The 21,664-nt window shown below is 48.9% G+C and overlaps 1 protein-coding gene across 9 annotated transcripts; it reads left to right on the top strand.

The window, feature by feature from the left end:
• Positions 1-4,584: 4,584 nt before the first annotated feature.
• LOC127346171 (protein PAIR1-like) lies at positions 4,585-8,459 on the top strand. Of its 9 annotated transcripts, none has more exons than XM_051372716.2 (7): positions 4,585-6,147; positions 6,238-6,385; positions 6,650-6,777; positions 6,920-6,966; positions 7,035-7,243; positions 7,636-7,742; positions 8,058-8,459. In XM_051372716.2, exons 1-7 carry the CDS (start codon positions 6,128-6,130, stop codon positions 8,080-8,082), a joined length of 684 nt encoding a protein of 227 aa, XP_051228676.1. In that variant the 5' UTR covers positions 4,585-6,127; the 3' UTR covers positions 8,083-8,459. The 9 variants fall into 9 exon arrangements, 5 of the variants coding, with proteins under 5 accessions (XP_051228676.1, XP_051228675.1, XP_051228679.1 ...); XM_051372715.2 differs by having other exon boundaries at positions 4,586-6,147; positions 6,917-6,966; XM_051372719.2 differs by having other exon boundaries at positions 4,587-6,147; positions 6,650-6,764; positions 7,055-7,243.
• Positions 8,460-21,664: the final 13,205 nt, after the last annotated feature.

Here is a 21,664-nt window from a genome sequence, read left to right as displayed (position 1 = left end):
CAACCTCTGACTTGATGCGCCTGCTGTCGTCCACCTTGAGTGCATCGTAGAATCGTGGAGCACTAAGCTCCGTCGGAAGGACGAGCACCATATTTGTACCAGCCGATGTTTCATCATCGGCTTTCCTTTGCTTGGGGCGCCACTCCATTTTCCGTGGACGACCCTCTTCGTCCAGGGTTCGCTGAACTTTCGCAGCCAGATCAGGTCGTGCCTTCCTTAGCGTATGTAAGTATAACCTTTCGGCTTCCTCTAGGCCGCGCAATCGCTGAACCCTGCGCTTTTGGGAACGGCTGAGTCCATCAGGGCACCACCTTGGACGGTGGTACCTGTCTTCTTCTTCTTCTTGTCCCTTGTCTTCTGAATCCTCGAGATCTGCCCACCGAGGGGACTCAGCGCGTTTGCTTTGTGGTGGGAGAGGCCCTAAGCGCCTGAACACAGACACGTTGGCTGCCTCCTTCTTCTTCTGGTTGCATTCTGGGCAATTGCCGATTGTGGGCAATCGGCTCATTCCTGAATCCCAGCAGTGTCTGAAGAAGGGGCAGTCCCAGTGCCTGTCGTTGTCGTCTTGCTCCCTTGATTCTCCTTTGGCACGGCGCTCGTGCTCCTCCTCATCGTGCTCATGCCGACGATATCTTCTGGCTTCTCTAGCCAGACGATCTCCTTCATCATCATAGCAGGACCGTCGGCGTTGGTCATACTGACTTACATACTTGTTGAGGAGGTGATCAGAGAGGGGTCGCTGATATCTTATGTTCTTAACTTCTCCCTCTGTGACGTAGCGCTTGCCATCATGATGGAGCCGATCGCGTGGAGCGGCCTCCTCTGCGTCCTTGCTACGAGAGCAGCTGCCCTCGTCTACATCTTTGCCAGAGTGGTGCCCAGGTCCTACCATGTTGATGCTGAACGAGGATCCTGGCTAGCAACCTTCAGGGTAAGTGCATTCTACCATGTTAACGGCGGGGAAGGGCTGGGTGTCGACCTTCATGGCGTACTGGTTGAAAATTAGACGCCCTTTTTCTATCGCCGCTTGGATGTGCTGACGCCATACCCTGCAGTCGTTGGTGGCATGGGAGAGCGAGTTATGCCATTTGCAGTATGGCTTTCCGTTCAGCTCTTGCACCGTGGGGAATTTGAGACCTTCAGGAATCGTCAACTGTTTCTCCTTGAGCAGGAGGTCGAAGATTTGCTCAGTCTTGGTCACGTCAAAATCAAATCCCCTGGGCGGGCCTGGTGGCTTTACCCACTTGCAGGACACGGGGGTTCCTCCCCGAGTCCACTCAGCCACTGCTACCTCTTGATCTCCCGCAGAAACTTCGTCTTCCTCTGCATCAACCAGGACTACTGCACGCTTGAACTTGTCCTGGTACAGGTCCGGGTGGCGCTGTTCATATGCCGACAGTTTCTGAACCATGTGCGCCAGTGAGGGGTAGTCTGCTTGGGAGGCCATGTCCTTGAGCGGTGTTGCGAGGCCCGCTACTGCCAACTCGACTGCTTCCTTTTCTGTGATATGAACCGAATAACATCGGTTCCTAAGATTCCTGAAGCGCTGGATGTATTCTGTTATAGTTTCTCCACGCTTCTGACGTAGTTGTGCTAGATCGGCAATGCCGGACTCGGAAGCCTCTGAATGGTACTGCATATGGAACTGCTCTTCCAACTGCTTCCAAGTCCGGATGGAGTCCGGTGGCAACGAGGTATACCACCCGAAAGCCGATCCCGTGAGAGACTGTGAAAAGAGCCTCACGCGTAGTTGATCCGACACTGAAGCCGGCCCTAGTTGTGCCAAATATCGGCCTACGTGCTCGATGGAGCTGGAACCATCTGATCCACTGAATTTGGAGAAATCAGGGAGCCGATATTTAGGTGGTAGCGGGATCATCTCGTAGTCGTCGGGGTACGGCTTGGAATAGCCGATTGCCCTTCTTTTCGGCACCATGCCGAACTGGTCTCTCAGTATAGTACTGATCTGATCCGCTGTGCTAGCTGCAGGAGTTGAACTCTGAAGATTCGCCGGGGTGGCGTACTTAGCCAGCCATGTTTGCTTTCCCAGCTCTGAGCCAGCTGTAGGAGCTGAGCTCTGGAGGTTCGTCGGGGTGACGTACTTAGTTAGCCAAGTCTGCTTCTCAAGCTCTGTCGCTGACGTCCCTCCTGTTTTCCCAGAAGTCCCTGATGTTGTGGCCTGGTTTGTGAGTGCCCAGTTACCACAATCTGGCACATACGTGCACGTGTACCCGTGAGGGATCTCCTTAGGCGCCTCAGGCAAGAACTGGTAGTCACTAGGGTCACCACCGATCTTGTAGACGACGAATGCCGGTGAAGCCGGCACTTCTGGTGCTGCTAACGCAAATGGCAGCGGTGGACGGGACTGGAGTGGCAACTCTCCTTGATGCGTCCCGAGAGCTGGTCCTGACGGCGAGTACTGGTGCCTCATGATCTCCTGGATCACGCGAAGAGCGACACGCTCCAACGTGTTGACCAGGTTCTCAGAGTGGCGGTGTAGCGAGTGAGCCACCAAGTAGTTGATCTCCTGCCGCAGGGACCTGGTGCGTTCTTCCGACGGGGCATAGATGTCTATCCCATCGAGTGCACCATTAGGCGAGAACCCCTTCCACCTGATGCCATGTTAACGGGTTCGTGGAAAGAGCCGATGAGGTCGGCTTCGAGGATGACTTTGATCTCGTCATACTTCTTCTTGAGCTCGTCGGTCGGATCATCGTACGTGATCGGCGTGCCGTCCGCCATCACACATGTAGATGGCGATGTGGTTGATGTAGAAGCTTGTCCCACCGGGCGTGCCAGAATGTGTTGTCGTCCGAAACCCACCGGCGGGCAGCGACGGGCAACACCGTAGAGCCGGGAACAACCTAGAGCTGCGGCTGGCTGAGGTCCCTCCGAGCGACGGCCCGCAAAGCCTTCTGGTCACACGTCCGATGCTGATTGCAAGGGCGTGCCACCTGACCTATACCTGGTCAGAAAGGTGATGGAGATGCCTCGCTTAATTTCCTGCATGGCATACACGTAAACATTAAATACGAGCCTCGATCGGCTCTCAGGTTATCCTGTGAATCGGCTCAAGGAGCCGATCCACCCATGATTCGTACGAGGTGCACGAATATATGGTGGTCCTGCTTGATCAAGATAAAGCTAATGAGATCTACGACGATTTAGGGTTTTCACCGCATAATCGGATAATCCTACTCAGGATTGGGCCTCGCGGCCACGCACGGTGATCATAAGCCGATCCTAGACAAGGCCTAAAAACCAACACGAGGTTGATCCCCGGAACATCCTGTCTAGGACTAGCAAACGACACCCTACGTGCCGCTGGATCCTCCAGCCCCTTGTAAGGCCTAACTATTGCAGATATTAAACTAATCCTTGATGAACAAGGAGCAACCGTAACGGATCAGATCTACTAAATAATGATCAAGCGGGGTGCCGCCCCTACACCTAAGATAGGTGTAAGGGCGGCTAGACATGCAAGGGTTGCACTACGATAGCATGTTACGCGAAGAACTATGCTAACCCTAACACATCTATGATAACTACGTTGCTCACCATCAACAAGGCTTCAGTACGAGCAACGCATGAACAACGTGGAGCTTGTGCTGCCTAGATCGCAAGATGCGATCTAGGCAGCATGTTGCTTACCGGTAGAAACCCTCGAGATGAAGGAGTTGGCGATGCGCCGAGATTGATTTGGTTGGTTGAACGTTGGTTGTTGTTTATTCCATAAACCCTAGATACATATTTATAGTCCAGGGGACTTTCTAACGTGGGAATAATCCCCACCGTGCACGATACAAACTCTAACTTTTAATCTAAGATATAATCTACCATAATTAAAGATACACGGGCAATCTAGCCCAAACTCCCCGTGCAAGGCCGCTTCAGAGATCTTCCACGTGTAATCTTCCAAGTCCATCTCCCTTACGGCCCACCTCCTGATTTGGCCAAAATCTGGTGATAACAGGACTACAGCGAGGTGTTGGCGTACCACGGGGACGACGACGACGAGGACTACAGCGAGGCGCTGGCCTACCACGGGGACGACGATGACGGGGAGTACAAGGGGGCGCTGGCCTACCACCGGCCTGGGCTGCTCCACCTCCACCACCGCTGGTGGCACCGACGTATGTTCGGGCGCTTCCCAACTGGCCATGGATGGTACCGGAGCTCGTCGTGATCGACATCGACGACGAGAACCAGTAGGCGCATGCGTTTTAGGGTTTTATTTTCCTTTCTTTTACTATGTCAATTATATTTTCATGTTAAAAAAATGCAAAATCGAAAATAAATCCGTCGTGCCGCTGGAGCCACCCTCGATGCAAACGGACGCGCGATCGATTTCGACCCGTAATACGTCGCTCCGTTGGAGTTGGAGATGCCCTTAAACCGTAATAATCTATGTGGCCAAAAGCCCAAAACTACTATCAAATCAGCTTAAAATAGCTATCTGGTTTCCGAGGGGGTAATTTATCCGGTAAATCATATTCGCAATTTCTATCTTCTGGCTGACCGCAAACTGGCTTGCCGTGTGCTCACTACGCGTGCCACACGATCTTCATCGGTCGCGCGACGCGCCATCTCCCGCAGCCAGAGGTCGAAGACGCTTCTCGATGCGTCCGCGCGTCGAGAATCGAGAGAACCAAACGCCCAATTTCTTTCTCCCCCAAATCCTCTGCCCCAACCTCACCGGCGCCAGAAGCCACCAAACCCATCGCCGCCACCGCCACACCCAGCGCCACCGCAGCCAGCTCGTTGCTCTCCTCCGCGCCTCCCCGTCGTGCGCATCCGCGACACGCCCTTTCCCTGCTCCACAAGCCCGGCCTGGATGCCACGCGCTGCCGTCGCTCCTGGCCGGCTTCGGCCGCTTCCGCCGCTCCTGGCCGGCTTCGGCCGCTTCCGCCGCCGGCATATCACCGCCTCGATCTCCTCCATTGGTTACCCGCCGACTCGCACCTCCTCAAGGTCCCCCGCACCGCCGATGCACCTCCCTAGCGGAACCCTAGCGCGGGAGCAGATGCGGCACTGGGCGTAGGATGGGGGCACGGACGTGGTGGAAGAGGATCTGGCGGTGGAGTGGTCCTCAACCTACCACAACAACGACGAGAGGTGCACGCTGCATCAGGCTGGGAGGGCGGTTTCCCTTCGGTTCCCCGTTCATCTGCAGTCAAGCTAAGCTATGCTCCATTTTTTACTTTGGCGAGTTTCTGAAATCATGCTAGTTCTTCACGAGTATCCTTCCAATCATATCCCTGTGTTGAGTGTGCAAACGTGATTTGTACATGTAGTGATGTATATGTGGTGCTATTGATCTCTACCTTGCAAACTGATGAACAAATGTTTGCTAGAATAACAGGGATCTGTTGGATTCAGCAAGGAGAAGTTACTTTGTTGTGTTACCTGTTTTTTTATCTTCTGTTATCCATGTTACTTCATCCTAACTTAACTAATGTGTTATTTTTCTTTTGCTGCCACGTTTCTTCATTGGATATAAGTGGTATTTTGCTTCAATTGCAGTGTGCACTATAGATGATCGTTTTAATGTCGTATGTTGGCTTTATAATTGGGTGTATATTAGTTCATCTATAGATGTATAATTCCTGCGCGCGATCAGGTATCGTATACATCCCTCGTTGTTGTCATTGTGTGGTGAAGGATGATCATGATGATTGATTGATTGGTGGGTTCGGTGTTTTTGTTGGATTACTGGGTAATTAGTAGTTTATGATTCCGTCAGTCATGTGCTTGGTCACAGATGAAAGTACGCAACGAATTAATTGGTGTTGATTACTGTTATTCGCTTACAGTGAACTTGCTTGTGCTTGGAAGAAATAGTTCAAATCTCTGCAGTCGACATTTAATTGGGCAAATTTGTAAACCAAGTACTGCTTGATATCACGACTGTTTTAAAGGGCGAGTTTACATCGGCACAGTTAGTATGCAGTTTGTTCACGATTGATTCTTATTCAGCAAGGCAGAGGGAATGGTCAAACCAACAGTAATTTTGCTACTAAATGTTTCAGTGAGAGCAGCTATGTTTCTTATTATGCTTACTACTATATAAAGGTGGATTCCTGAATTTTGCTACTACATGTTTCACTGAGAGCAGCTATGGTTCTTAATGTTTACTAGTTACAGAAGGTAGATTCCTTAAGAAAAAAAATTATAGAGTGCATACTGTTTGTCTCCTGCCCAATTGTGACATTCATTTATCTTTACATTGGTGACCAGAGATTCTCCTTGCATGATGACTCGTCGAAGAGGATGTCTTCATTTCCAGCCAATTCAGCTTCTTCTGTGCGTGATGAATCTCAGCTGCAAATGCCAAAAACTTCAAGCAAAGCTATCCTTCGGTACCCCTCTCTTCCAGATAGTAAATGTAAACTCAAACCCTTATGCCTGACAGATTTTTCATTTCATTAACATGCACTTCAAGCACAATTAATTTGGTATGTTGAGTAGGTTCAAAAGAATCATCTCATTTATCGAGTTTGTAAGGTTGACTGGTGCATGCTGTGCACCTGAAGGTTCTTTAAACATACACTGTAGATTATTTTTCTAAGCTGCCAAATTGTCTTAAATAAATTTAGAAGTACTATGTTTTGTACTGAAATGTCCAATTGATGGTGCTTCAACATGTCAGATTAATGAGGATGTTGAGCGCAAATTTCAGCATGTTGCAAGTTCAGTGCATAAGATGGGAATGGTATTAGACTCTGTTCAAAATGATGTTATGCTTAAACAGAGCCATGAAGGAGGTATCACTAGATTGTAAGCTCACCATTATTTCTACTTTGATCATAAGGGTGTCCATAACTACTGAAACTTTTGTTCATGAGTTTTGCACTCAAACTACGTTGCTAACAACTGGTGCATCAACTAACTAAGCGCATGTATTTGTTTTCTTCAGCAGGCATACAGAAAAAGTTTGTGCTCGTAGAGACCTCTCTCCAGCAAATTGTAAGCATCTTCGCTGCTTCAGTTCTCTTCCCTACCTTTTCTAAAACAACAAAGTTTCGTTTATTGAGACATGCTACCGCGGCTTAAGGGACAAGACGATCTCAAGGCGCTCCTTGAAGGCAGCACAAAAAGCAATCCTGACCAGATGAGTGCTCTGAACAACCACACCAGCAAACTCGATGAGATATTATCGACACTTTCAATCCTGAAGCAAATGCAGGAAGATTTGAGGCAACTGAAGGGTGACATCTTCAGAATCTTTACAAAAGAGATGGAGGTACAATTGCTATGATCAACCACAAGTATTGACACTACTCTGTTCATTTGTCTTTAGAAATTATTCTGATGGTTGACATGTGCATATAAGAAACTATCTTGCTGAGTTACCTGTATGTGAAGTCCTCTCTTATGTCCATATGCGTGGGTTCAGTTTAATATAAACGTATTAGCTGGTTTGTATCATTTTCTTTTTGAGGGCATCGTATCATTTTCTTGTGTATCTTATTTATTTTTAGAAGGCATCATTTCCTTGCAAAGATGGTTTAAAATACACGTAAAATTCTATATATGGTTTGACATGCTCAAATGCCATGGCTTCAAGTACTAGAGCAACTAATATTGGTCCATAGTCTTGATATAAAGTTTGCTGATCTTTGCCTCTCTGTACAGGGGATTGTTACTTTATATTTAAAGATTTGCTATTTATCTGTAAGAGTGTTTCCTTGTTGCCCAGCCGGTTCATTGGTGAGAGTAGCTTACCTATTGTGCTTTAACAGGTCCGCAGATTTTATGCTGGTTATCCTTTAATTCCCCCCCCCCTTGCTGCGTGTATACTAGTTTTTCATTTTATCCAACCTGGTAGAAAGAGCCGCAGGGATTATTATCCAGGAGGTGCTTGTACCCCTTCCCAGAAACCGTTTTTTACATATCATACAGTACAATTTAGTGTGCACCTTGTGAATTGCGGCTGAAATCTATTCTGTAGCTTTAGCCTACCTGCTATTACCTTTGTTTACTTGGCTAAAACATGCTTTTTTGGTAGTACAATTTTCATCTCCGTTTTGCTGAATCATATTACTACTTCTCTCAAGGTACAATGCTAAATACTCAAGGTGATGCTGATCGCTGATGCCGTACCATCTCAGTCGCCTGGGTTCAACTGAAGGTGATGCTATTAGTGATGATATTCGAAGTCGAAATATGGTGATGATTTTGACAGTATACAAACTGAGAGTCTCATAATTTTCGTCTCCCTTTTGCTGAATCAAATTACTACAAACTGAGAGTGTCATAATTTTCGTCTCCGTTTTGCTCTGTGAGACAGTGAGATATTATGTTGAACGCAACAAAGTGCATTGGATTCTTGTATGACAGTGTGTATGTGTTCTTATTCTTGTATGACAGTATGTGCTCATTCTTGTATGACATAATGTTCATATTATGTGCTCATTCTTGTATGACAACGAGTAGCACATGAAATGGTTTTTGAGGAATTTTAAAAGTGCCACAAAATAGGTTTTGGGGCACATCTCAAAGTACCCCTAATAGGATTTAGTGGCACTTGGCAAAGTGCCCCTAGTTGGATTTAGTGGCACTTTTAGAAGTGCCTCTAATTGAATTTAGTGGCACTTGGAAAGTGTCCCTAATTGGATTTAGTGGCACTTGAGAAGTGCCCCTAGGTAGTGCCCCAAATACCTTTAGAGACGCAAGTAAAGGTGGCACTTCAAAAAGTGCCCCTATAGCTAATTAGTGGCACTTTGGTTCAAATTTGGGGCACTTTGAAATGCCCCAAATCTTATACTGTGATGTAGTGTTTGTCTCCCGGCTTCTCCCTCTGAATATGCAGGCAGGAAGGGGGAACTTGAATGCTGCCTTGAATGAGCTCCAGGAGGCCGCTGCTTGCGCCACCAATATGGAGCGCGGACAGGGAGCCAGGCAGCCTCGAGCGCCGCGGCACGCTCCTCGCGCGCGGGCAAGGAGGCATGGGCTTCCTCCACCGAGGTGACCGGCAATGAATGCCGAAAAGCCTCCGCGGCAGGAACAGGGAGCCAGCTGGTGGAGATAGCTGGGCGGGAAGGGGGCGGGCACCTCCACCCACCTTCGTGAATGCTCCCACCGGCGGGACGACCCGCAGTAACTCCAGGGCAGAGCAGGGGCGCTGGGCTCGAGGGACGCTGACCCGCAGTAACTTCAGGGCAGAGCAGGGGCGCTGGGCTCGAGGGACGCTGCAGATCCGGCGTATCCGGAACCATTGAAGAGGAGGATGGTGCCGCGGGACGTCTGGGCGGCGAATCCAGATCTTGGGGCCGGAGAGAGCCGAAGTGGAGACCAAGCGCAGCTGCAGAGGAGGCAGGCGTGGCAAAGCGCAGGGGGGGCGGGGGGGGGGGGGGGGGGGGGTGCTACCGGCGGCAGCAATCGTGGCCGCGGGCGAGCGTCGCAGGAGCTCCATATAGTTGTGTACCATCGCGTAATGTGTTGCGTCTATTTTGGGCATGTGCTACAATAAATAGATGAGTTCTGCTACATGGATATGTTCATGTCCAATCTCACATGCACATGGTCTAGAGTGGCGAGCCAACATGTTTTGATCGGAGGGCGCCAAGCATGGGATTTGTCCACCCACGTGAGGAACCATCTCTTGTAAAATACTGGAAAGTGACGTTCAAGCAGCATCCCATGTAGATTGTAGTTTCAAAAAGCAATGTCCCATATGTTGATTGGAGTGGTGTTTGGACAAGCGACACCTCTCCCGTGCATCGAACAGCCATCAACCTAGCTGATCCGCGCACATGATCAGCCGTCTGAAGCCTAGCACCACCGCATGGCTGCTCTGACGCTTATGGCTCCCTAGCAAGTGCCTCTCATAGGTCGTGCTGCCAACGGCTTTCAAACCAGACCAATGTGTAGTTGGGGGCGGGGGGTGGGGGGATGCGGCATGCCTCTGCACTCAGATCACTCCTTATTTTCAAAATAAAGTCTAATTTCCATAACAGTCTTCTAATGACATGTGTAATAGTTTTCCTAATTAAATCGAATAGCTTCCCAGGAAAGCCCTTCGCTATACCCGTGCGTTGCTACGGCTGACCATAGAACCACTTTTTTAAATAGAACTTCATCTAGTGCACATCGAATGCTTCTAAACCTGCTCACATAAGAAGATGTTAATTTCATGTGGAAATTTATCTACTCATAATATTGTAAATTGGCATATTTAAAATTATAACAATGTTGAAAATGACCGACTAGCAATTGAAGAAATAAAAACTGCAAGGCTAGCTATGTATAAAAAAACCATATGTAGCACTTTTAAATAAAAATATAACTCACTGCATTGTATCGGAAATATTGCAATTAACCTCATGTATAAATTCGAAACTTGTTAACATATGCTCAGATGTAGCAACATGCTATGATGAGGACATCCCTACTACACCACTACCTCCGTCATTGATAAATGAAGATGAACCTGCTGTGAAGCTCAAGTCCAATGAAGTTCGGATGGACCAATTACAAGGGCTCGTGCGAAGCTACTTAAACAACAGGTGAACTTGTTTCTAAACGGTACTTTGATTGATGAGAACTTTATACTGCCTAAGTTCTATTACTTATGTATCATCACGTATCAAGAGGAGACGAGCGTCGCACGAGGAGTAGAGGAGCAGCTGGACATGAAGACGGACGTCAAGTTGGACGTGAAGCTGGACATGGAGCTGGACATGAAGATATCTCATGGTCGCGCGAGGGAGGAGCGGGAGGCATGCGCGAGAGGAGAAGACGACGTCCAGGCCGGTCCAGAACCCAGTCAGACCGGCCTCCAGACCGGCCAGTCCGGTCCCTGGCCCGGTTGACCGGTCGCCAACCGGAAGGGACGCATCGTACCGGGCAAAAACCGGAAAGTTGCGAGGTTTCTGGTTGCCGCCCGGTTGACCGGACGCCAGACCGGCCGACCCGGTCCCTGGCCCGGTTGACCGGATTCCAGACCGGATTCGTCCGAGTCTCTCGACCAGATCTATTCTGGGTCGGTTATTCTTGTATCTTTTCGACCAGAACTCGTCCCGGAGACCTATAAAAGTGCCCAGGACGCCCCCCTAGCTGCTTTAGACCATGTTTAAGATAAACCCTAGTTCTTAGTTGTTTGCTCTAGCAAAACTATTGAATCCCTACACCATATTGCTTGATATTGTGTAGATCCTGAAAAAGTCTTGTGTGATCTGCTGTTCCATTGGGAATTAGACGGTTGCAACTTACCGTTTCGTGGTCGGCGGCTACGTGTGCAAGTGTGTGGAGTTGCGAATATCTTGCAGGGTTGAGAGCTATTGCATTGGCGATAGGGACCAATCGAGAGATCTCGTTGCGTCATACAAGTTATCATCCACTTGATCGTCGTGTATCTCCGCTGCCATCACCCCGTGATCACCATCACCGCTGTTGCTTACTGAGAAGATCGGGTCACCCCATATCATCTTGGTATCAGATTTCCAGTTTTCCTCGGTAAGCCATCCACAATCCACCCCATAGTTGAGTTGTGAGTGTTTCCTATCCAGAAAAAGCCATAAAAAGTTAGGGTTAGGGTTTGCCATAGCCTTAGATTGCACTAATTACGAGTTTTAGTTGCTTTTCGTAGTTGTTTTTGCGTATCTTTATCTTTCAACTAGTAGAATTGTTAGGGTTTGTGTTTTCTCTATCATCTAGTTTATCATAGTGTGTCAGTTTTTGTTACTCCGAGTCCACATAGCATACAGTGTGTTTGTTCCCAACCATAGACACAGCCTATCGATATAAAGTGACTAGGAACTTCCCCAGGAGAGACTAGTTTTACCGCTCGACAGGCTGCTCGTTAGGTTATCGATGCTTTGCATATTTCTGTTGGCCGTGTTATCAAGGAGTTGTGTCATATATCAAAAAAAAAAGAAAATTGAAAAGAAGCAAAAAGAGCTACATAGCTGCCTGTGTTATGCAAAAGAAAAATCCAAAAAAGAAAAGTGAAGTGCTAGTTGAATCAAGTGAAGGCCTAAGTTTACTTTACTGCACCCGTAGTTGAGCAATCTTGTGCCTGTCTCGTTGAGCTTTGCTAGCGTCTCTCTAGTGCATTGCAACTTTTCCGACATATAGTTGCGTTGCCCCATTATATCTCCTTGTGTGAGTATCTTTGGTTGTCTACGGTCAGCGCTAGAGCTTGTTATTGGTGCAAATAGGTAGCCTACCTGTAGCCCCACATATACCCTGCTTTGTCCTGTGATTTGTTCTTATACCCTTGATATTCGCTTCGCTACATCCGTGCACTAGTTGTTACTACAAGTGGTAAGCAACACTAATTTACTTTGGAACGGTAAGATTTCCTTTTCTTATCAGTTTTGAGTGAGTTGTGAGAGTACCACCATATATTTTTGATTTAGTGCACTAATCTACTAACGATGTCTGCTAGTGATCATAAACTTGTTAACTAGGAAAACAAGAGTGCTGCCAATATCATCACATGGAGGGAGTATGAGGCTCTTCGTAATGAGATGCGACGTGAATTCCGCGCTCAGGACGATGTGCTTAATGGGAAGGTTGAAGAGATCTCCCAAAAGCTGGATGCTACTCATGTGACCGTCACTACAATGCAAGATCAAATGACGGATGTCCAACGCAGTCTTGCTGATTTGCGTTTGGTTGTTGAGAATTTGACCGCGCAACAACAACAAGAAGATGACGAAGATCCTGAGCTTCAAGATGACGCACACAATGCTCGTGGTGCGCCACGTGGTAATCGTCCTCGCGGTTGGGCTCCACTTGGCCGCAATGGTCGTGGACAAGATGAGGAAGATGGGTTGGGTAAGCCCAAGTTTTCTATACGCAAGTTTGAAGGAGGAGCTGATGTGGAAGAATACCTTACTTGGGAGCTGAAGATTGAGAAGTTGTGGAGCTTACATCCACATTATACTGAAGACCGGAAGATCAAGCTTGCTTCTTCAGAATTTGATGGCTACGCTTTGCGTTGGTGGGATGCTTTTGTTCGTAACCGAGACGAGGATGGTGAGCAACCTATACGCACATGGCGTGCCATGAAGGAGGCGATGACTTCTCGCTTTGTGCCTACAAATTACTTGCGGAATATATATGATAAGCTGACTCTATTGAGACAAGGTGTGAAAACTGTGGATGAATACTACATGGAGATGGAGATGCTTATGCAGCGTGGCCGTGTCCGTGAGTCTCTCGAGATGACAATGCAGCGTTTTCTCAACGGTTTGAAGTATGATATCAAAGGCATTATTCGTCACTACAGCTACACCAATATGAATCAATTGTTACATCATGCAAGAGAAGCTGAATCACAGTTGGCTGACGAAGCAAAGATCAAAGGTCGAACTACAGGAGCTGGGCGTTTCACACCCTGCGTGGCACCATCTTCGGCGCTGGTGCCTGCGACGCGCTCCGCACCTTTTTCTACTCCGTCTAGTAAGCCGGTCTCCAATGTGTCTAACACAAAGAAGTCCGAATCTGCTGCAAGTACGAGTGGCTCTAATGTGTCTACTGCGCGTAACCGTGATATGATTTGTCATACATGTGGTGGCAAGGGTCATTTCAAGAGAGATTATCCTAACCGCAAAGTCATGATTATTAATGAGGACAATGAATATGAGACTGGAGATGATGTTGATCCTAATGCTCCAGACGATGATGACTATGACACTGATGGTGAAGATGCATATCCGTCTGATGCTCGCACCATTGTTGTGTCGCAGCGTGCTCTTAATGTGTTGCCTAGTGCATCTACTCAGCGCTGCAATTTGTTCCAAACAAAGGCTTTAGTTGGTCTTGACAAGGCTTGCAAGGTCTTTATTGATGGCGGGAGTTGCCGCAATTTAGCAAGCAAGGAGTTATGTACCAAGCTGAAGTTGAAGTATCTACCGCACCCGCATCTATACTATATTCAGTGGTTGAGCGACAATGGTGAGATGAAGGTAAACCACATGGTGCGTGTTGAGTTTGCTATTGGACCGTATAAGGATTGCATTGATTTTGATGTCGTTCCTATGACGGTGTGTCACCTACTATTGGGACGGCCTTGGCTCTATGACCGTTCTGTGCAACACAATGGCTGTGCTAATACATATCACTTAGAGTTCAAGGGCAAGAAAATTAATTTGCAGCCTATGACACCACAACAAATTGTCAATGAGTCTCGTCTAAAAGTTGAAGTCAACTTGGAGGATGCTTCATTAGATAGGCGAGAGAATTGTAATGTTGTGAGTGATATAACGAAAAGTGAGAGAGTGAATTCCTTAGTCTCATTAGCCACTAAAGAAGACATGAGAGAATTTAGTGAGGATCCTACAGCCATGCCTCTTGTGCTCTTGTACAGGGGTACAGTTTTGGTTTCTAACGACATGACCCCTCTTCCTCTTGGTGTTTCTAATGTTTTGCAGGAATTTGGCGACGTGTTTCCGGACGAGGTACCCGCAGGATTTCCACCATTGCGAGGTACCCGCAGGACTTCCACCATTGAGCTACTGTTCAGTACTACTTGTCATCCCCAAACTGATGGTCAAACTGAGGTGGTGAATCGAACCTTGTCACAACTGTTGAGATCCATGATCAAGAAGAACCTGAAGGAGTGGGAAGAGTGTTTGCCGCATGTGGAGTTTGCTTACAACAGGGCGGTACATTCTACCACGGAGCTGTTTCCTTTTGAGGTGGTGTATGGTTTCAAACCCATTACTCCACTTGACTTGTTGCCTTTGCCCATACATGAGAGAGTTAATATGGAGGCATCCAAGAGGACAGATTTTGTGCGTAAGATCCATGTGAAGACTAAAGAGTTGATAAAGAAGAAAGGCAAGAGTAATGCTGCAAGGATGAACAAGAAGCGCAAAGAGATGTTGTTCAAGCCTGGTGATATGGTCTGGGTACATTTTCGCAAGGATAGGTTCCCGAAGCTGCGGAAGTCTAAGTTGAAGCCTCGTGGTGCTGGTCCTTACAAAGTGCTTGCCAAGATCAATGATAATGCATACTCGATAGATCTTCCAGTTGATGAGTTTGGTGTCAGTAATTCCTTCAATGTTGCATATTTGACACCATATGACGGAGAGGACCTTGGAGCGTCGAGGTCGACGCCTTTTGAAGGGGGGGGGGAGATGATGAGGACATCCCTACTACACCACTACCTCCGTCATTGATAAATGAAGATGAACCTGCTGTGAAGCTCAAGTCCAATGAAGTTCGGATTGGACCAATTACAAGGGCTCGTGCGAAGCTACTTAAACAACAGGTGAACTTGTTTCCAAACGGTACTTTGATTGATGAGAACTTTATACTGCCTAAGTCCTATTACTTATGTATCATCAGGTATCAAGAGGAGACGAGCGTCGCACGAGGAGTAGAGGAGCAGCTGGACATGAAGACGGATGTCAAGATGGACGTGAAGCTGGACATGAAGCTGGACATGAAGATATCTCATGGTCGCGCGAGGGAGGAGCGGGAGGCATGCGCGGGAGGAGAAGACGACGTCCAGGCCGGTCCAGAACCCGGTCAGACCGGCCAGTCCGGTCCCTGGCCCGGTTGACCGGTCGCCAACCGGTCGCCAACCGGAAGGGACGCATCGTACCGGGCAAAAACCGGAAAGTTGCGAGGTTTCCGGTTGCCGCCCGGTTGACCGGACGCCAGACCGGCCGACCCGGTCCCTGGCCCGGTTGACCGGATTCCAGACCGGATTCGTCCGAGTCTGTCTCGACCAGATCTATTCTGGGTCGGTTATTCTTGTATCTTTTCGACCAGAACTCGTCCCGGACACCTATAAAAGTGCCCAGGACGCCCCCGTAGCTGCTTTAGACCACGTTTAAGATAAACCCTAGTTCTTAATTGTTTGCTCTAGCAAAACTATTGAATCCCTACACCATATTGCTTGATATTGTGTAGATCCTAAAAAAGTCTTGTGTGATCTGCTGTTCCATTGGGAATTAGACGGTTGCAACTTACCGCTTCGTGGTCGGCGGCTAGGTGCGCAAGTGTGTGGAGTTGCGAATATTTTGCAGGGTTGAGAGCTATTGCATTGGCGACAGGGACCAATCGAGAGATCTCGTTGCGTCATACAAGTTATCATCCACTTCATCGTCGTATCTCCGCTGCCATCACCCCGTGATCACCATCACCGCTGTTGCTTACCGAGAAGATCGGGCCACCCCATATCATGCTAGTTACAAAACAGTTTGAATTCCCTGGCCTGAAATTGATTCTATGAGAAGCACATCACAAAGAATGTTAATTCGACACAGCATGAAACAAAAAAAATTTGGACATAGCCATGATGCCTCGATGTAATACCCCAATGCACAATTTAATCCAAAAAAGCCCTCAAGCCCAAGGTCAGTGCCCACCAGAGCGATGGATGTAGTCCCATGGGCCATGAAACTAAGGCATACTGTCATCACAAAATATAAACGGTGCTGACCACCAGTGTCGTTCTTGCTACTATTTCTATGCATCAGCGTTAGAAGCACTCAAGGATGAACACTCATCTCTCAAAAATCGTACTCTAGTCCTCCTGCAGATCGAGGTAGGTGCGCACTGATGCCATCTGATCTCTTAGGAGAGCACAATAGAAGTGCAGTCGTAATTATTTGCTATTGTTGAGGAGGGCTGATACACCATGAAATTCTATCGGCAATGGGCAATCAAACCTGAGAACGGAGGGATTAGACGGGAACACACTAGCCTCGGCGAGTCAGCGTTCACACCGAGTGCGACTGGCCTTATCCCTTCCGCGTCTGCCCTCTCCAACTATGTTGCTCGCCTCCTTGGCGACCAATGCGTCCACAACGGGAGTGTGCCAAGTCTCGTTGAGATCCCTGCTGCGTCCGCTGCTCGGCAGCCTCGGCGACGCGACGCTCCGGCGGAAGACTACGAAATCCCCGCCACGCCAGTCTCCTCTGCAGGCTGCGGTGCAACCCCGCCAGCAAAACCTACAAGGAGGAGAAAAGGCTCAGAAGGACCCCTCGTGGGGCTACCACCGCTGCACATCCTCTCGCTACTCAAATCGAACAGAGGGGATGCGAGCTCGGGGGCGATGCAAGGGATTGGGCGTGTCCACCGACAGAGCCGAAATTAGATTAATTTGGCGACGTGCCAAACTTGGAGATCGGTTTTCCTTGGAGATCGGATTTCCTCCTTCCGTCATGGTTGACCGGGGGCGCTAGATACTTTTTCCAATCGCTTCGCGGAAGAGCAAGGGTGACCTACCACGATCGCATACAGATTTAATAGTAAAGATTTAAAATACAAAATCAATATCATTAGATAGATAATGATATATATTTTCATATGGTATCTACAAAATATCATATTTATTGATAGATTTTTTAAAAAGTTTGGCTAAACTATACTTGATTTGACATTCTAAAATTAATATAAGGCTTAACCTTTAGAATAGAGGTAATATGGTTTAGCTAGGTTGCTATGTGTACTACTAGTGGTCGTTGTTGGCCTTGTACTTGCAGGACGACTGACCAATCGATCACTCTCCGGTGCGAGTTTGATCTCTCTTTAGCAGGGCGAGGATCTCGTCATTGGAGGCTTGCAGCCTCTTCGTCTCTTCCCGGATGTCCATGATATCTTTCCGGATGCCATCGATCTTCTCGGTCATGTTACCAGCATGGGAGAAGAGTATAAGGAATCCCAACATTCCCTGCACGCACGCACAAAGTTAAGTTAATTACGGAGTACTACTACCCATCATGCATGCATAGATCAAGAGCAAACATTAATTTATCGATTGATGCAGAGCTAGCTGTAGAAGTGAACGAACGGTAAAACCAATTCCCGGAGAGGTGTAGAAGGTGGAGGAGCACATGGTGCGACGGCCAGGCATCGTCGTCGTCGCCGTGACTGAGGGCGGCCGCCCGAGTCCTCGTCGAGCAGCTGCGGCGGCGGCACGCAACGGCGACATCGTCGATATTTTCGGATCTACTATCAACCTAGCGTGTGAGAATTGGAGGTTGGCTTGTACTAGTTTCGATGCAGCAATATATCATACGAGTACTGTTTTTTTTTGAGACAACCATACGAGTACTGTTAGGAACCTATCCTACCGATGCATGTACCTGGGCTTTCCTCCTGGGCCACAACATGGGCCAACCCTCACGAACATATACCTGAGAGCAAACAACGCTCAGACCATCCAATAGGATCAGAACGGAACGGCGGCTGCTTCTTCTCTCCCACCTCGGCTCTAATTCCCCATTACCCTTCTTGCTTATTCATCTTGCAATCAAATTGCCTACCAGATCCATGTATAATTGCTAGATTGGGCTAGTTGAGTATTTGGCTGTTAACATCTGGTAGCCAGTCACCACCTTCCCCAAATTTTCTTCCAATTTTTTTCCACCACATACATCGCCATTGATTCCAAGCTTAAGGCGTGCTTCGACAAGTGGGAAGCTATTCTCGATGCACATTGCCTTTATCTGCTCCACACCGCCACCAGTGTCACTGGGCCCGTTACGGCAAACTCCTCCACGAACGAGCTCGCCATCACATTGGTAGGTACGGCGCCCGCGTCCTCATCATCGTCTGCATCACCGTCCCTGTCCATGAAATGGGAGAACGTGTCACCGGTGGCTCCGACCTCCTTCTAGGAGCTGCCACACGCAACTCCCCTTCTTCTTCTACCTCGGTTGTCACTTCTCTCACAAGAATAAGGTAGACGATAGTTTGGTGTCAGCTGTCTCACACAGTCTCACACAGCCTGACGTTTTCTCTATTCTCCTTATCTCAAAGTAAACATGACTACATGGACTTAGAGCATCTCTAGCAGACCTTCTAAATCGCAAACCCCAAACAGGCGTATTCATGCCACCCCAAACGCATTTTTGGGGTCGAAAAACGGTCACGCAATCCAGACGCGCCAAATGTGGCCCGCATAACATCATATTCCTGAATATGCTGATATGGGGGTCGCGTTTGGCGCGTCTGGGCTACGAGGCCGTTTTTCAGCCCGCAACCAAAAACCGTAAAAAAAGGTTTATGCAAATCTTCCGCTAATTCTCAATGCAACAACATAATCATGCCAAATAGATTGTTCGAAGTACTCAATCATACATGAAACATGGCACCAAAAGAAGATCGAACGTCACATCATCAAGGAGGAAAGTGATCACGCGTCATCGTCGGTTGTCGGCGCATCGACATGGCCGCCACCACTCACCGTAGCATCTGCACCTCCGGCATTAATCGTGGCAACCATAGCATCGCGTGCAGCTTCCCTCTTTCGTGCAAAGATCTGCATCTTCGTAAGCTTACACCACTCAAGGCTTGCCTCATCCATGCAAGCCGGGTTCTTCATCATAGTGGTATTATCCGCCGCGATGAGCTCCGCCATGGCCCGGTGCTCCTCGGCACGTCCTCTCCTCTCGTCGATGTCAGCCTTGCGATTTGCATCCTCCCAGAGGGTGATCCATTTTGCCTCCTTCTCCATCATCTCTTTCTTTGCCTCCAAAGTTCTCATCACCAACAACTCTTTGGATTTGACCATAACATCGATCTTGAGAGATAATGATACGGCCTCTCCTTGTTTCCTGATCTTGTCATTGGTTGTCTTTGCTCCATCTGGCCTCTTCTTGTTCTTCTTGATCTCAAGCACATCATCCTCCTCCACATCCTCCAACTCGACAAGCTTATGCCTCGGCGGTGGCGCCTCTTGCTCCCTCAACTTTCATTTCGGATGGTGCTCAAGAAGGGTATAGCAATGAGGGCACTTGAACCCCGGCATTTCCCAATACCTTATTTGCGCGATAGCGTCCCAATCGACGGCGTTGGTGCCGCTCGGTGGCGCGTTCCTCACGCCCTCAATGCAACCGGTCCACCGGTTGCACGTCGTCTTGATGGTATCCCATCGGCCTTGGAGTGAGTGGTAGAAGTGGGTCAGAGTAGAAAAGAGAGGCGGCATCAATTGGAAGAACTTGTCCTCGAAGCGTTGCCAATACCTCTTGCCAGTTTGATCGGTGCCGGTCACGGCATCCATCGAAACCACCTCCCAAGCCCGTATCAAGATCACATCTTCGAATCCAGTGTAGTTGCCGGACCGGATCGCTCCCCTTCGCCTTGGCCACCGCCCCATCGAACACCCCCTCTTCCACCTCTTCCAACTCATCTTCGTCCTCGCTGTTGGCATCTTCTTCTTCCTCAAACTCCTCGCCCTCGAATTCCTCCTCCAAACCGTCGTTGTAGTCACCGTAATCCACAAGCGACAGCGAGTCAATATCGACGAAAGCCTCGTTGAGCATGTCAATCCCCGCACTATCGACACTAACTCCACGCACACACTAACCTATAGCACTACACCGGCCACTACCTCCAACACATGACTTGTTCAATACATGCACACACGCACACCAAGCTAGCTAACTAACTATGACCATGTCTTCCTCCTAGAATCACTCCAACATAACCACACAATCATTCAGGCCATCAACTCGACACGTTTGCGCATCAATTAGATTTCACACGACCTCGCTGCATCGCATAGCACCATTGCATCACACCTCGCCGACCGCATCGCACGGCAGCTTGGCATCTTGCCATTTTCGCCCTCAGCTGAAGCTCCACCGGCCAACAGCTCACTAGCTAGATGAATTACATGCAAAGGAAAATAGAAATGCATATACAAATCAAGGTTAGAGCTAACACTCCTGCGTCAATCCATGTTCGACGGAGTGCGCGACCAAGCCATGTCCGCGACCAGCGACTTCCTCTCCACCATTAATCGCATCACCGCGCCCTAGACGTCGAGCTCTGACATGGCCGACCTCGCACCTGCAGGGATGGCTGAGCCTGCAGCTCCGGTCCCTGGCATCGAGGAGCCACTAGCAGTCGCTCCTGCTGCACCGATCCACACCATCGCTGGGTTGCCCGCATCCTGTTCGACGGTTTGCGCGGCCCAAACCATCACCATGTGGTCCTCGACGCTCATGCCATGGGCAGCCATGTCATCATCTGCACCTGCGTCCAAAACGAACGGCGTGGTCTTACCGAGTCCGTCCCCGAAAATGACGCCGGTGAGCATGGCACTTTGTTCGACGACAGCATCCTCAACATCATATATGTGCTCGCTGCAGCTACAGCAGGCGGCGTAACCCTAGGTGCCACGGTGGCGGTGCACGCTTTCTGTTCGATGGATTGCACAGCCCAAGTTGTCACTGTGCCGTCGACCACGCCCACAACCACGATGTCACCCCTGCCGTGGGCATCTGTGATCTCCACCGAACTCCGCCACGAAAATGATGAAGTCGAGCATGGCCCTTTGCTGAAGTGGCACCGGCGCACAGTTCTGAGTTAGATCATCTCTAGCAGATCCCCCATCCGCATAATGACCGCCAATTTCCAGTTTGGACGCGAAAAAAGGGACCGTTCAGATTCCGCATCGGACCCCTATTTCTAAAAAAAAATTCCAGGCCACCCCAATTCGTGTCGCGCAAACTCCAAATACCCAGTTCCCTAAGGCCTTTCGAGAGCCAACCCCATCCCGATTTTCAAGTTGCCACGAAGGAAACTTCATCCCGTACAACCTCCATGGACTACCAAAATTCGCCGGGGTCGGGCTAAATTTCGTCGAAATTCGGAGTGGGCGACTTGCGGGGGCGGCGGGCGGAGCGGCTACTGGGCGCAGCCGGCCGCGGGGCATGGGCGGGCGAGGCGCATGCGGCCGAGCAGCCGGCGT

This window comes from Lolium perenne, chromosome 3 (genome assembly GCF_019359855.2).
Source record: "Lolium perenne isolate Kyuss_39 chromosome 3, Kyuss_2.0, whole genome shotgun sequence".
Classification (NCBI taxonomy): Eukaryota; Viridiplantae; Streptophyta; class Magnoliopsida; order Poales; family Poaceae; genus Lolium; species Lolium perenne.
Note: the sequence above shows the minus strand (reverse complement) of the source record. Positions and strands in the feature narration are given on the sequence as shown.

What these genes read in the sequence shown, in the direction of transcription:
- LOC127346171 (XM_051372715.2), top strand. Translation starts at nt 6,128, where the DNA reads ATGTTTACTAGTTACAGAAG. An exon ending in AGACCTCTCTCCAGCAAATT is followed by an intron (nt 6,967 to 7,034) that starts GTAAGCATCTTC and finishes TCGTTTATTGAG; the next exon opens with ACATGCTACCGCGGCTTAAG. An exon ending in TCTTTACAAAAGAGATGGAG is followed by an intron (nt 7,244 to 7,635) that starts GTACAATTGCTA and finishes CTCTCTGTACAG; the next exon opens with GGGATTGTTACTTTATATTT.